The following is a 16,788-nucleotide window of genomic DNA, read 5'->3' as shown; positions in this document are numbered from 1 at the left end:
TTTCACTATGTTGGCCAGGCTGGTCTCGAACTTCTGACCTCAGTTGATCCACCCTCCTTGGCCTCCCAAAGTGCTAGGATTACAGTCATGAGCCACTACGCCTGGCCAGTCACTTGATGTTATATGTAGTTAATGACTGATTCAAAATATGTAAAGGAAAAGGAAAGCAAAAGTAGACCTAGATAAGTCCACCATCATAATTGTAGATTTCTTTTTCTCAACATTTTTCTAAGGAAAAAGAAAAACACATAAAAAAGAAGAAAAAATTGTGGATTTTAACACATCTCTCTTAGTAACTCACAGAACAAGCAACACGAAATCAAACAACATTGTTAAATAGCTGACCTAATTAGCATATCATAAAGATAACTTAAAAAATCATTGGATATTTAGAAATTAAGCAAAACTCTTCTGAATAACCCATGATTCAAAAAAGAAATGACAATATAAATTACTTTCAATAAATTATTAAAATTATGATATTTTATACTGAACATTAATGAAATGCAGCATATCAGAAACTTGTAGGATACAGTTAAAGCAATGAATGTAGGAAAATTTATAAATTTAAATGCATATGTTGGAAAAGTTGAAAAGTGATTATCTAAACTTTTTTTTTTTTTGAGACAAGAATCTTGTTCTATCACCCAGGCTGGAGTGCAGTGGTGCGATCTTGGCTTACTGCAACCATTGTCACCCAGGTTCAAGCAATTCTCGTTCCTCAGCCTCCCGAGTAGCTGGCACTACAGGCTTGTGCCACCATGCCTGGCTAATTTTTGTTTTTTAGGTTTTTTTGAGATAGAGTCTTACTGTTTCGCCAGGCTGGAATGCAGTGGCGTGATCTCGGCTCACTGCAACCTCCGCCTCCTGGGTTTAAGTGATTCTCCTGCCTCAGCCTCCTGAGTAGCTGGAATTACAGGCGCATGCCACCACGCCCAGTTAATTTTTTTTTTTCTAGTAGAGATGGGGTCTCACCATGTTGGCCAGGATGGTCTCAATCTCTTCACCTCGTGATCCGCCCACCTTGGCCACCCAAAGTGCTGGGATTACAGACATGAGCCATCGCACCCAGCCAATTTTTGTATTTTTAGCAGAGATGGGTTTTTGCCGTGTTGGCTAGGCTGGTCACGAACTCCTGGCCCCAAGTGGTCTGCTCACCTCAGTCTCCCAGAGTGCTGGGATTACAGGTGTGAACCACCATGCTTGATCGAAAAGTGGTTATCTAAGCTTCTATGTGAGAAACTAGGAAAAGAAGAGCAAATCAGACTCAAATGAATTAGAGAAAGGGTGTAAAAATAAGACCAGAAATCAGTGCAATATAAAGCAGACATTGAACAAAGAAATCAACTAAGCCAAAAATTAGTTCCTTGAAAAGATAACACAAAATAATATAAATTAAATGTAATAGGAAAATAACTGATAATATAAAAAAATTTATAGATTACAGATACCAGGAATGAAAAAAGAGAACTTTACTACATACCTACAGATATTAGAAGGATATGAACATATTTTGTCAGGAAATTTGAAAACAAAAAATGGATAAATTCCATTAAAAAACATTTTACCAAAACTAACACCAGAATAAATAGAAAAACCTGAACATTCTGTTGGCTAAATAATTTGAATCAGTAGTTCAGAACTTTTCCACAAAGGAAATCCCAGGCCCACATGATTTTACTAGTGAATGCTTCCAAACGTTTAAATATACTACTGGTCTTATACATTTTCTTTCAAATTAGACATACCCTTTAAAGATGTGTTAATGGATCTCAAGAAATAATACGAAAGATCTGATCTGGAGATATACATTTGGTCTTCATCATAAAGATAGTGTTAATTTAGCGTCATAACTTCATGCCTGTAATCCCAGCACTTTGGGAGGCCGGGGCAGGCAGATGACCTGAGGTCGGGAGTTCGAGACCAGCCTGATCAACATGGAGAAACTCCATCTCTACTAAAAAAATACAGAATTAGCCAGGCGTAGTGGCATGTATGCCTGTAATCCCAGCTATTCGGGAGGCTGAGGCAGAATTGCTTGAACCTGGGAGGCAGAGGTTACAGTGAGCCAAGATCAAGCAATTGCACTCCAGCCTGAAAAACAAGAGTGAAACTCTGTCTCTAAATAAACAAATATATAAGATAAAATTAAGTCATAACTGTGGTTCTGATCACTTGATCTAAGAGGGTTGAGTGAAGAAATGAGTGCACAGCCCGGTGTGGCGGCTCACTCCTGTAATCCCAGCACTTTGGGAGGCTGAGGTGGGTGGATCTCTTAAGTCCCTGAGTTCAAGACCAGCCTGGGGAACATGTCAAGACCTAGTGTCTACACAGAATACCAAAGGTTAGGTGGGCATGGTGGTGTGTGCCTGTAGTCCCAGCTACTTGGGAGACAGAGGGGTAGAATTCACTTGAGCCCGGGAGGCAGAGGTTGCAGTGAACTGAGATGGTACCACTGCACTCCAGCCTGGGCAACAGAACAAGACCCTATCTCCAAAAACAAACAAACCTAAAAAAGAGAAATGAGTACACACTATTAAGCCAACCCTTGAATTTCCAATATGAACTACCAATGAGGACTTAGAAGGGCAGCATAGGAAGCAAATAGTAAACCACAAAGTATGTTCTTGTGGAAACTAGAAGAGAGATTTTGAAGAAGAATGATATGGTCAGTTGATAATGTACTTAGAAATCTAGAAATGTGAAGACAGACTATTTCATTTTGAAAATGAAGGTCAGTGGTCACTCTCAACACTTGACAGTCAGCATTGAAAAGAATCCTAGATTTTTAGGTTGTATAGTGTAGTTATTAATAGGAGTAGGGCAGACTGGTGTTTCAGTTCCTGCCACTGGTACTTACTATCTCTTTGCCTTTTGGAAAGCTGCTTTACCTTTCTGTTTACTTATCAGTAAATTATGGCTTATGACTATGTCTGCTTTATTGAGTATTTATTAGAATTGGATAGCAATAAGTTATGTAAAACACATAAAGTTCACGCCTCACAGCTTGTCTGCTATCAGTAGTTATTAGCTGCTGATTATGGTGTCAGAGGTTATTTGGATTTGAGTACTCTTATTCAGTTTTTCTAATTTTCTTTTATAATACATATGTTTGCTCCAAGGGTATGTAGGGACAAGCCAAGGACCAAAATTCCTGGCTTGTTTCCTGTTTTTCCTTGTTCTCAGGAGAATAAAGAAGAATTAGGAAAGGAAAGCCCTGAAAGTAATAGGATGAGTGCAAGCTGACTTCTGTACATGAGGATAGATGATATAATACTAGGTGTATTTCTCATAGAATTCTGAGTTAGAGATATTCTATGAAGATGTACTAACTTGGAGTGATTTACTTACCAAATTTTTACTCCTTGCATTTGGTAAGATTATAGTCAATGCCTATGCTGTAATATCAGTCTGGGCCCTTGTTCCCAGAGTGGAAGTTTACTCTCCCCATTTAATTATGGTGCATTTTAACCCATTTTCTTATGTTCTAGCTCCTCCAGCCGCTGTTCTTTGGTAGATGGTTGTTCCTGCCTATTTACAATCCTTCTTATTCAGCTTTAAAAATCTATATGCTGGCTGAGCACAATGGCTTAACACCTGTAATCCCAGCATTTTGGGAGGCTGAGGTGGGGGAATTACTTGAGGCCAGGAGTTCAAGACCTGCCTGGGCAACATAGCAAGACTCTTTCTCTACCAAAATTAAAAAATTAGCCAGACATGGTGGTGTACATCTGTACTTACAGGTACCTGGAAGGCTAAGGCAAAGGATTGCCTGAGTCCAGGAGTTACAAGCTGCAGGGAGCTATGATGGTGCCAACTGCACTCTAGCCTGACCTGAAGAGTGAGACCTTGTTAAAAAAAAAAACAAACCAAAAAAAAAAAACAAAAAAAAAAACTATATGCTGATAATAACCAAATATATTTTCTGAAATCTCCCTGGCACTCCAGACTCACAAATCCATTTGGTTATGAGTGTATGTTTTTGAGCCCTTGCTCTTCCACTTATTGTGTAATAGGAGCCAAGATATTTCACCTCTCTCTGATTCAGTTTTCTCATCTATAAAATAGGAGTAGTAATATCTATCTGAAAGGATTATTAGGAGTATTAAATGATAATACATGAGACAATACATGTAAAATGCTTAGAAGAGTGCCAGATACATACTAACCTCTAAGTGTTACCTACTATTATTATCCTCACTGGCACAAACTTCTCTTGGACAAAACTGATCTCTTGATCTTCATTTCTTATCCTCATATCTTTTCTTTCTCTAGTCTTCTCCTTATCAGTATATGGCATCTCCATCCACTGAATACCCAACCCCAGAATATAAGTTTTAACCTGATTTCCTCATTTTCTCATCACACCCTAATTAATCAGCAGGTTTTTTGCCTTTACATGTCCCAAATATAACTGTTTTTCATTTCTGCTGTTACAGCTGACCAAATCCAAGTCACTGGCAGTTCTTATCTGGTTTACTTTAATATCGAGCCTTCTTTTTTGCATTCTTTCTTTGAATAATTCATTTCCTATGCAGCAACCATGTATAAAACACCAGTTAACTCATGTCGTTACCTTTCCAGGGCTTTCCTTTATACTTGAATAAAATTTGAACAAACAACTGAAGTTCAGAGTCTAAATAGCCTATTTATTTATCTAATCTTCCACTACTTTCTCCTTGTTCCCAATGCTCCAGCCTGTGGTTTTTATTGCTTTTCTCCTAACTTGTCCAGCTTATCATCATCTATAGGTTGTAGGTGTTACCCTTGCTTGCTCTTCCCAGTCTTCTCATCTCTGGCTCCTTCTTGTTATTCAGCTCTCCTATTGCTGTATGTGATACCTCTTTGGAGAGGCTGTCCCTGACCAGAGTTTAACAAGCTGCTATAAAATTGTAGAATATTTATTCTAATTTACATGTATTATAGAAATCAATAGTTTTAGGATTGAATGAGACCTTATAGAAGATACCCAGTCCAGTTAGCTACCTGGAGCAGACATTTCTTCTATCTCATTGTTCAACCACTGTTCAAACATGTCACTTGGGTTAGTCCATTCTCATGTTGCTATAAAGAAACACCGAAGGCTGGGCAACTTATAAAGAAAAGAGGTTTAATTGGCTCACGATTCTTCAGGCTGTACAGGAAGCAGAGCACTGATATCTACCCGGCTTCTGGTGAAGCCTCAGAGAGGTTTTACTTGTGGTGGAAGGCGAAGTGGAAGCATGTATGTCATATGGCAAGAGAGAGAGAGAGAACAAGAGAGAGGGAAAAAGAGATGGAGAAGTAGGAGTGCCACACTTTTAAATAACCAGATTTTGGTGAATTTAGAGTAAAAACTCACTCATTACTTTGAGGAGAGCCCCAGTCCATTCATGAGGGATCTACCTCCATGACCCAAACACCTCCCACCAGGCTCCACCTCCACCATGGGGGAATCACATTTCAACATGAGGTTTGGAGGGACAAGCATCCAAAGTATGTTATCACTCATCATCTTGTTTTTAATAAATTTTTTTTTCCCATAAGTAACACTGGTACTTTTTTCATGTAGGATTTCCGGGAAAAAAATACAGATCATATGCGCCCAGACATTGTAGCTCTTCTGAGAAGCAGCAAGAATGCATTTATCTCTGGGATGATTGGAATTGATCCTGTAGCTGTTTTCCGATGGGCAATTCTCCGAGCTTTTTTCAGAGCCATGGTTGCTTTCAGGGAAGCTGGGAAAAGACACATTCACAGAAAAGCTGGTAAGTGGCAGTTATTAGTATTCTACCATACTTCATCTTTTTTTTACCTTTCTACTTCTCCACAAAAAGGAGTAGAATTCTTGCTACGAGATTCTCAAGGACAAAAATCCTGGTTCTGTAGTCAATCTAGTGTCATCTCTTAACCGATTTGTGACTAGGAACAGTTTTTCTTTTCTGTAGAAGAGAGTTATACTGCCTTTAAAATTATGACGATAAAGTCAGAGCATATGTTCATGAAGTGTTCATTTTCTTTTCCTTTACTCTTAGTTCATGGATTTTTAAAAACTTTGAAATTTAGAAATAGATAAAGCAGGATACTTTTTCTGTATGCCTCCCGCTTCAATCATAAAATCTCTCATCTCACGTTCTGTGGGAGGACAACTTCATAAGCACTTTTGGCCTACTGGAAACCAAACTGTTGTTTGCTGTAGCTCTAGTCTTAGGTAGGGCCATTGCTGCATAGTGAAGATTTTGTGATACATATGCAGTTGAGATTTATGCCTTTCAGTAGAAATGTTATAGGGCTCACCTGTGCTTTCAGGACTCCCAAAGCGACTTATGTGGCTTTTTGGAATGTGCACTAGTAGTAAAACTTTTAAGTTTAGCTTTTAAATGTTTGAGACAAATAAATATGTTTGAGAGAGTGTATTTCTAAAAATATATATAAAATAATTGAACCTAGTTTCTGTTTTTTCAGATTGTAAAGTATTTGAACTGGTCTTTGTAGATATATAGGGAGAATTATAGTTTGAGAAATAAAAGGACTATTTCAAACCTGCTTTGCCTTTTACAAAGTGATTTCTAAGAGATCATCTTTATAAAAAGTTTTAAGGAAATTTTTTTTTCTTTAAGATGCTTTCTTGTTTATTATGACAAACTTTTAATCAAGAAAACCACTCAAAATTGATTAGTATCCTGCTAAGACATAATTAACAGAAGAAACGTTTCTTGTATTCACTATCAAAGCCTATTTACCTTATTCACATTATCTGTATATTCCTTTGGCATTTAAAATCTATTATTTGTGAAAGCTAGTTGTTACATATCTGTTATTATCAATATGGGCAATGACATGCAGTGTTATTAATGATAAACCTGTATTTTCTCTACCTTGATAAAGTCTAGATTCCTTATTTTCTAATCTTGTTTTCCCTTCTGGCTAGTACAGAGCTTCCATATAATCTCTTTCTGAAAATTTATATTCAACATAACATGCGTATAGAAAAGTACACAAAGCAAAAACGTGTAGTTCAGTGAAGTATCACAAAGTAAACACAACCCTGGAACTACCACCTAGGTTAAGAAACACAATATCCCAGCTACCCAAAATTTCCTCTTGGAAAAAACTTTAAAAGTTTTACTTTTTATAAAGGAAAAGGAAAACTCTGGTTTGTTTGCATTTTGAGGCCTGAGCAGATTCGTTTCTGAAAGTAATTGTTTATATTACAATATATCAGTGTCAATGCCAGCATTCACCCTAACATTTTATTTTCTCCACACCGCTTCCTACCTACTCTCTTTTGGTAGGTTTAGATTAAAACATATTATAAACTTGGAACACTGTATCACTGTAAAAACTAACAGATTGTGCAAATGGTTTAAACGGTAGATCCAGAATTTTTATAATGACCATAAATATTATGCAGTCATATTAAGATGAAGTGGGAATTACAGATTAAGATGAAGTAGAAAATGTGAAAGGCAGAAAAGGTAAGGTGACCAATTCTAGATGTTGGATGAGAATAAGAGGGCAAAGATAATACTTTCTAAAGAAGAAAGAAGATGTTAACCTGCAGAATTACAGTGTATTTTTATTTCCTTTGATGATATCTTAATTAAAAACTTCAGTGGACCCTTAGTTAATTGTCAAGAAACACCCTGATGGTAAACAGGTGTGTTCACCAACAATACCCTGGATTTCTTCAAGGAATTCCCTGACATTCTTTTCATCAAGCCAACTGAGCACAAATTATGATATCAAGTTAAAATCTATTTTTTACTCTTATTATTGTGTTCTTTTTTTTTTTTATAGACTTTCATATTAAAAGACACAATACCATTTAAGGCCTTTAAATCAAAAGTAATTCAACTATTTTTGAGAAAATGTTACTATAATTGCAGAATGTGTATTATGGTGATCAGGCTGTTGGAAACCATAAAATGTTCTTAGTGGAGTCACATCAATAGGCAGTCTCAGTGAAGCTGCATGGTGGCCCTGCTGAGAGGTAGAATGAGAAATGGCAATGATTTGTCTGGTCAGCAGTGAGACAGTAGAGAACAGATGATCCAGTTGTATCATCAGCCTTGCCTGTGATTTCCTCCTCACAAATAAGGAAGAGCCCAGAGTAGAGAATACTATTTAAGGATCATGAAGAAGATATAGCAGAAATCATAACCTGACTGGGAATTATACAGTATGTAGAACTGAGTACAATGATGCTTTATTTGATTCTTTTGGAGTTATTAATAAATAAAAGTATAGCCAAATAGGAATTTAGTCTAAAAAGGCTAGGCAAAGATGGGTAATTCAGCTGTGCCATCAGGATGAGACATGAACAAGAGGGTCCAAAGTATTTTTCAGTTTCTTCATCTACAAGGAGAGAAGCTGAAACCCTTTATATAGTGTCTGCAGATAAGAGAGCTTTAAGGGTTTCCACAGAACCTGTTTCTCTTCTTCATCCCACTGAATAGACTATGTGACTCTGATGTACTCCTGTTTGTTTCTGTAAGTGGGAGAAGTGTTCTAGTGACCATCTATTTTCAAAATTGACCAGATACTAAAATTGATTTGGATATCACCATAAGTCTAAAATCTCTATGCTGTACTTTGTACACAATTCTTCCTAGTACTTAATAGATTTAAATAAACTTTTGTTAAAAAAAAAAAAGACTATTTTTTATAAATCACTTCTGTATTGGTCAGTATAGTAGGGCAATTAAGAATAAGGATTTTGAATAGACATCAGTGAAATGGTGGGGTAAGGACCTCTAAAAATTTTCTCATAATAGCAATGAGAAAATGGGCAAAAATTGTCAAAACAACTTTGTCAGAACCCTGGAAATTAATCAAAGGTTCACAGTAACCTGAGAAGTGTTTATGTAAGAAAAAAGGCTGAATATCGTAAAGCCAGTGTACTTTGTGGCATTTTAACATGTAATGTTCACATCCCTTCCTCTTCAGATCCATGGTAGCCTAGAAAACCGACAGCCTGGATCATGGTAGAAATCAGCAGTGTGGCAACCACTTGGAGGGAATAGAAGCAATTTGAGCTCCTTCAATGCCCCATTCCCAGAGAATTTTCATTATTCCACCTACTGGGTGATTTCCTGAATACCCTACTTACCACACTGTCTTTGTTTAACCTCACTTGGAGTTTGCCCACTGTGAACAGCCTTTAACCCCCAGGGGCATTGTGCACAGCAAACAGAATCGGTTGTTGAACATCACAGCTGCCTGTGGCAGTAGGCAACAGTTGAGACAACCAATATCTTAACCAAAATGCTTAAAAGGATGAGCTGGGGAATGAGATCTCCATATGACCTTGAAAAGTTCCAACATATTCCTGGGCATCTAGATAGCTGTGCGTATATATGGGGTTGTGTACATGCTCAGGACTATGTGCATTCTCAAGAAAGACCAACAATGTCCTGATTGCTTGCTGAATAACTTTGAGGGTCTGAGCAAGCAGGAAGTGAAGGCCAAGGCAGTTTATAAGCTCCCTAGCCAAGTGTCGAAGGTGTGCCTCAACTCACAGACATTGACCATTGAAAAAGCCTGGGAGACTTACTCGTTTTTAGGCAGGTGGTATGTCTCTCTTCAGTCATTGCCTGACCACTAAGCTAACTGAGCAGAGACTTGAATGGTCACATGTGACAAAGAGTACAAACCTTACAGAATTAGTTCAGGAAAATTGTTTTTAAAAACAACTACAAGGTTGTTGTAGCAGTGGCTCGCGCCTGTAATCCCAGCACTTTGGGAGGCCGAGGCAGTTGGATCACAAGGTCAGGAGTTCGAGACCAGCCTGGCCACCATAGTGAAACCCCTTCTGTACTAAAAATACAAAAATTAGCTGGGTGCGGTGGCAAGTATCTGTAATCCCAGCTACTCGGGAGGCTGAGGCAGGAGAATTGCTTGAACCCAGGAGGCGGAGGTTGCAGTGAGCCAAGATTGCACCACTGTACTCCAGCCTAGGTGACAGAGCCAGACTTCATATCAAAACAAAAACAAAAACAAAAAAAAACAAAAAACTACAAGAGACAGCAACAACAGCAAACCCTAGGGATGAGGGAAAATCTAATTTCCAGACTTACCACATTATATTATTTAAATAACACAAAATTATGAAACATAGAAAGTTTGAACTATACTCAGGAAGGAAAGAATCAATAGAAACCATCCTCATGGAAAGCCAGACATTGAATTTAATGAAGACTTTAAGTTATTTCAAATATGTTCAAAGAGCTAAAGCTCGCAACAATGTCTGAGGAGTTAAAGGAAAATAGGGAATATTACTAAAAAGATAAAAGTTACATATGTGTAAATATTTATGTCAGTAAATAGTTAAATATGAAAGACAGTATAAATGTATTTTTTTACATTTCATAACTCTTATTTTCCCTCCAATATGATTTGGAAAAAAATATAATCACTGAAATGAAATATTGGCTAGAGGAGTTCAACAGCAGATTTGAACAGATAGAAGAAGAATCAGTGAATTTGAAGACAGATAATTGAGATTATCCAGCTAAAACAACAGAAAGAAAAAAGAATGAGGAAAAATGATCAGAGCCTCAGAGACCTGTTAGATATCATCAGGCATACCAATTTCTGAGAATCTAGAAGGTAAGAAGAGAAAGGAGTAGAAACAATATTTGAAGAGATAATGGCCATAAACTGTTCAAATGTGATGAAAGAATATTGCCTGTAACTCCAAAAAGCCCAGTGAATTATAAGGAGAATCGATTCAAAGAGATCTAAATTCAGATACATCATAGTAAAAGTGTCTGTGTCCAAAGACAAAGAGAGAATATTTGAAAGCAGCAAAAGAAAAGCAACTCATCTTATACAAACTATCTTCAATAAGATTAACAGCTGATTTATTATCAGAAGCCATTGGGTTTCCTGTTACAAACTTGATATGTAAATTTTTTTAACAACAGAAACCACTGGGGCTAGATGGTAGCAGGATGGCATTTGAAGCTCTGAAAGAGAAAAAGACTGCCAATCAGGAATTCTGTATCCAGCAAAACTATCCTTCAAAATGATGATGAAATTAAGATATTCCCAGTTAAATCAATCCTGGGCAATTTATTACTAGCAAACCCGCCCCACCAGAAGTACTAACGGGAGTTCTTGTGGTTGAAATGAAAGTACACTAGACAGTAACTAATGCATATGAAGAAATAAAGACTGTCATTATTGCCAACTACAGGAAGACAGTATATAAATACATTTTTTATGCTCTTTTTTTCTTCTAATCTAATTTTGAAAGATAACTTGCATAAAGCAATAATTATAATTCTTTCTTGATGGACATACAATTTTAAAGACATAATTTTTAGGACAATAACAGTATAAAGGAGTAGGGAGGGAATGGAGCTATGTGGGAGGAAAGTTTTTTTTATATACTATTGAAATTAACTTGTTTTAAATCCTGACTAGATTCTGTAAGTTCAGATGTTAATTATAATTCCCTTGGCAACCATTAAGAAAAGAACTAAAAAGTGCTATAGTAACAGAAATAACAAGAAAATTAAAATAGTGTACTAGGAAACATCTTATTTATTTATTTATTTGTTTATTTAGAGATGGAGTCTTGCTCTGTCGCCCAGGCTGGAGTGCAGTGGTGCAATCTTGGCTCACCGTAACCTCCACCTCCCAGGTTCAAGCAATTATTTTGCCTTAGCCTCCCAAGTAGCTGGGACTACAGGCACACACCACCACACCCAGCTAATTTTTGTGTTTTTAGTAATGATGGGGTTTCACCATGTTGGCCGGGCTGGACTTGAACACCTGACCTCAAGTGATCTGCCCACCTTGGCCTCCCGAAGAGCTGGGATTACAGGTGTGAGACACGATGCCTGACTGAAAACATCTATTTAATAAAAAGGAAAGCAGTAATGAGTAATAGAGAAACAAAAATGTCTTAATATGTGAAAATTAAACAGCATACTTCCAGATAACCAATGGGTTGAAGAAGAAATCACAAGATTAGAAAATGCTTTGAGATGAGCGGAGGCAAAAACAATACACCAAAACTGACAGGATTCAGCTAAAGCAGTTCTAGGAGGGAAGTTTATATCTTTAAATACCTACATTTAAAAAAGAAGAAAGATCTCAAATCAATAAGCTAATACTCTACCTTAAGAATCTGGAAAAAAAAAAAAAAAACTCAAAGCACATGGAAGGAGGGATGTAACAGAGTAGATCTGAAATAAACGAAGTAGAGAAAACAGTACAGAAAACAAAACCATGTTGGTTTTCTAAAAAGATAAATGAAATTGACAGACCTTGAGCTAGACTTGACCAAGAAATAGAGAAGACCTCAATTTACTAATTTCAGTAATGAAAGTGGGGGGGGGGGGAGCAATTTTATTGAATTTATGGAAGTGAAAAAGGATTCTAACAGTATGAATGGTTATATGGCAACAAGTTAGAACCTAGTTGAAATGGACAAATTCTTGAATACAAACAACCAATACTTACTCCAGAAGAAACAGAAAATTTGAATAGGCCTGTAACAAAGAAAGAGAATTTGTAATAATATCCTACAAAGAAAAGCCAAGGACAAGGGAATTCACTGATGAATTCTTCCAAATATTTAAAGAAGAATTAACACTAATCCTTTATAAGCTCTTCCAAAAAACAGAATATGAGGGAATATTTTTCATACCATTTTGTGAGGCAGTATTACCTGGATAGCAGACATCACAAGAAAAGAATACCACAAACAGATATCCCGTATATATATATACACGCAAAAATCCTTAACAAAATTCTAACAAATGGAATCTAGCAACAGATAAAAAGTATTATATACCATGACTTATTGGAGTTTACCCAGGAATGCAAGGTTGTTCAACTTATGAAAATGAATCAATGTAATAAAAACCACATTAATAGAATAAAAGATAAAAATCTCATCATCACCCTCAGAGACACAGAAAAAAGCATTTGACACAAGCCAACACATTCCTACAAAGACACTGAACAAATTGGAAATATAAGGGAAGTTTCTCAACCTGATAAGGGAATCTGTAAGACACCCAAAACTTACATCATACTTAACGGTGAAAGACTGAATGTTTTCCTTTTCCCCTAAGATTGAGAATAAGACAAGATACCCGTTTTCACCTCTTCTGGTTAACGTTGTCCTGGAGGTTCTGACCAGGGCAGTTAGGCCAGAAAATGAAATAATTTGAAAGGAGGAAATTATTTAGGTTACAGGTGATGTGATACTGTGTATAGAATATCTAAGGAATCTATAAAAAACATAAAGCCAATAAGTGAGGTCAGCAAGGTTGTAAGGCACGAGATCAATATGCAAAAATAAGTTGTATTTCTATAGTGTAGCAATGAACGACCTGAAAACAAAATTAAATCGGTGCTCATTTACAGGAACACCAATAATAATAAAACAGTTATGATTAAATTTAACAAAAAGAGTTGCAAGACTTGTACACTGAAGACCACAAAACACCTTTGAACAAACCTGAAGAATACCTGAATAAATGGAGGGATATCCTGTGTTCATGCATTTGAAGACTTAATATGGTTAAGATGGCACCATGGCCCAACAAATCTACTGATTTGATGCAGTTTGATGCAGTCCCTGTCAAAACCTCCGCTGCCTTTTTGTAGAAATTAACAACCTGATCGTAAAATTGATATGGAAAGGGATCTGGAAATGCAAGAACAAATTTGGAGGACTTGAACTTCCCAATATGTATTAGGCAATGGAGTCTTCCATGTAACAACAAAAAGACAAAGGACAAAAATGGATAAATTGTACTTCATCAAATTGTAAACTTTTGTGCTTCAAAGAACATTATCAAGAAAGTGAAATTACAGTCTGCAGAATAGTAGAAAATACTTGTAAATCATATATTTGATGAAGAACTGGCATCTAGAATATATAGAGAGCTCTTATTACCCAATAACAAAAAAGAAAGCAATCTAATGTGGGCAATGGATATGAAAAGACACATGCAAATGGCCAGTAAACACACTAAAAGATGCTCAGTATCGTTTGTCATCAGGAAAGTGCAAATGAAATCAATAATGAGATAGCCATTACAACTACTCGGATGGCTATAATAAAAGATAGGTAATATCAAATTTTAGTGAGGATATGGAAAAATTAGAAGTCTTGTATACTACTGATGGAAATGTAAAATGATGTAGCCACTCTGTAAAACGTTTTGGCAGTTCCTCAGAAAGTTAAATATAGAATTATATTTGACCCACCAATTCTGCTCCTAGGTATATACTTAGAAGAACAAACTAAACAAAATGTGTAGACAGATATTCTTCACAACATCTTTCTAATAGCCAACAAGTAGAGACAACCCAAATGTTCCATCAACTGATGAATGGATGAACAAAATGTGGTATATGTATACATGGAATGTTATTTGTCCATAAAAGAAATGAAATACTGGTACATGCCACAATATGAATGAACCTTGAAAGCATTAAGAGATATATATATATATATTTGTGTGTGTGTGTATATATATACAAGTGTATATGTATATATACATATGTGCTGCATATATGTATGTATATACTAATACATATGCTACACACATATGCTACATGTATATGATACATACACACACACACACACACACACACACACACACATATATTTTTTGAGACGGAGTCTCACTCTGTCGCCCAGGCAGGAGTGCAGTGGTGCCATCTTGGCTCACTGCAACCTTCACCTCCCAGGTTCAAGCGATTCTCTTGCCTTAACCTCCCTAGTAGCTGGGACTACAGTCACTTGCCACCATGCCTGGCTCTTTTTATATTTTTAGTAGAGATGAGGTTTCACTGTGTTGGCCAGATTTTTTTTTAAGAGCCGGGTTTCGCTGTGTTGCATGTGTTGGAATGCAGTGGTGCTATCACAGTTCACTGTAGCCTCAAACTCCTGGGCTCAGGTACCTTCCTGCTTCAGCGTCTCAAGACTCTGGAACTACAGCACATGCCACCATGCCTGGCCTTTTCTTTTTTTAAGTTTGTTTTTAGACTTGGGGTCTTGCCGAATTACCCAGGGTGGTCTTGAACTCCTGGCCTTAAGTGATCCTCCCTGCTCAGCCTCCCGAGTGTCTGGGATTACAGGTGCATGCCGCCATGCCTGGTTCTCATTATGATATATCAAAAAAGTACAGTTTCCATATTTGTAATATGGAGTCATATAATATTCTGTATTACAAAATGGAATATTGTATGATTCCATTTATGTGAATTGTCCAGAATAAGCAAATCTGTGGAAACAGAACTTAGATTAGTGTTTGCCTAGGGCTAGAGGGTCAGGTATGGAGCTAAGAGACAGGGAGAGCGATAGAGAGTATGGGTGGCTTTTTGTATGATCAAAATGTTCTAAAATTGATTGTGGTAATGTTTATGTAGCTTCATGCATTATACTAAAAGCATTTAATTGTATACTTTAAATCAATGAATTGTTTAGTAGGTGAATTGTATTTCAATAAAACTGTTACAAACATACAAAAAAGAATATTCTAAAGTGCTTTTATTCATAATAGCTTCCAAGTGTTCATCAGTGGAAGAATGGATGACCAAATTGTGATATACTCCTACCATGTAACATTACTCAGCCATGAAAAGAAACAAACCACTGATAGAATGAATGAGTCACAAAAAATCCTGAGCAAAAAGCTACATATGAAAGAATATATGCTGTGTTATTTCTTTGGTTTAAGAACAGACAAAATGGCTGGGCCCAGTGGCTCACGCCTGTAATCCCAGCACTTTGGGAGGCCGAGGTGGGTGGATCACCTGAGGTCAGGAGTTCAAGACCAGCCTGACCAACATGGAGATACCCTGACTCTACTAAAAATACAAAAAATTAGCCAGGCTTGGTGACACATGCCTGTAATCCCAGCTACTTGGGAGGGTGAGGCAGGAGAATCACTTGAACCCAGGAGGTGGAGATTGTGGTGAGCCGAGATCGCACCGTTGCACTCCAGCCTGGGCAACAAGAGCGAAACTCCGTCTCAAAAAAAAAAAAAAAAGTAATGTGATAAATCAGAACTTGATTACTTCTGGTGGGATCAGGGGCAAGGGTAGTACTGATAGGAACGGAGATAAAATAACTTGGGGATTGTGATAGAAATGTTCTCTATCTTGATTCAGGATTTTGTGGACGTAAACGTTTGTTTAAATTCATCAAACTGAGTACTTAAGAAAAGTGTATTTTATGTTTGTGAAATAGAGCTTTAAAAAAAATGGCCTTAAGGCTTTGAGTTGACATTACAGAAACTTTTATAGGGCCAAAGATATTGTAAGGTCTGAATGATACTTTGGAGCTGGGATTGAGCCTCTGTTACATAGTCCGAGTCCTTCAAACCTTCAAAGTTATGGAACTTTTCTGTCACTAAAAAAATTGTTGAAAAATGCTGGTCCTGCGTAAGAAAAAACGAGGAACCTTAGCAATCTGTGTTAGGCCTTAGATAAGGTTATAAAGAAGTTAGCTTTAAAAAAAATCAGTGCCCTACATCTGCACCATATGTGAGTATGGGTTCTGAATTTATACTTTGTGTTTGGTGCATAATGTCAAACTAAGAAATTATCATCAAAACCAGTCCAGCAACTAGCATAAGCAAATACTAAATAAATCGCTTTTAAGAGTTGTTGAGTAGGCTGGGAGCGGTGGCTCATCCCAGCACTTTGGGAGGTTGAGGCAGGCAGGTCACGAGGCCAGGAGATTGAGACCATCCTGGTCAACATGATAAAACCCTGTCTCCACTAAAAATACAAAAATTAGCTGGGCATGATGGCACACCCCTGTAGTCCCAG

The 16,788-nt window shown here is 37.0% G+C and overlaps 1 protein-coding gene across 1 annotated transcript in view; it reads left to right on the top strand.

Moving 5' to 3' along the window:
* Positions 1 to 16,788, top strand: part of MYO9A (myosin IXA) — a 253,788-nt gene that overhangs the window by 95,597 nt on the left and 141,403 nt on the right. Inside the window, exon 14 of the mRNA XM_011978611.1 lies at positions 5,552 to 5,747. Coding sequence (XP_011834001.1) covers positions 5,552 to 5,747 — 196 coding nt within the window. The remainder of the gene's footprint in view (positions 1 to 5,551; positions 5,748 to 16,788) is intronic.

The sequence above is a fragment of the Mandrillus leucophaeus genome, unplaced genomic scaffold, assembly GCF_000951045.1.
Source record: "Mandrillus leucophaeus isolate KB7577 unplaced genomic scaffold, Mleu.le_1.0 Scaffold197, whole genome shotgun sequence".
Lineage (NCBI taxonomy): Eukaryota > Metazoa > Chordata > Mammalia > Primates > Cercopithecidae > Mandrillus > Mandrillus leucophaeus.
This window is presented reverse-complemented; position numbering and strand designations above follow the sequence as displayed.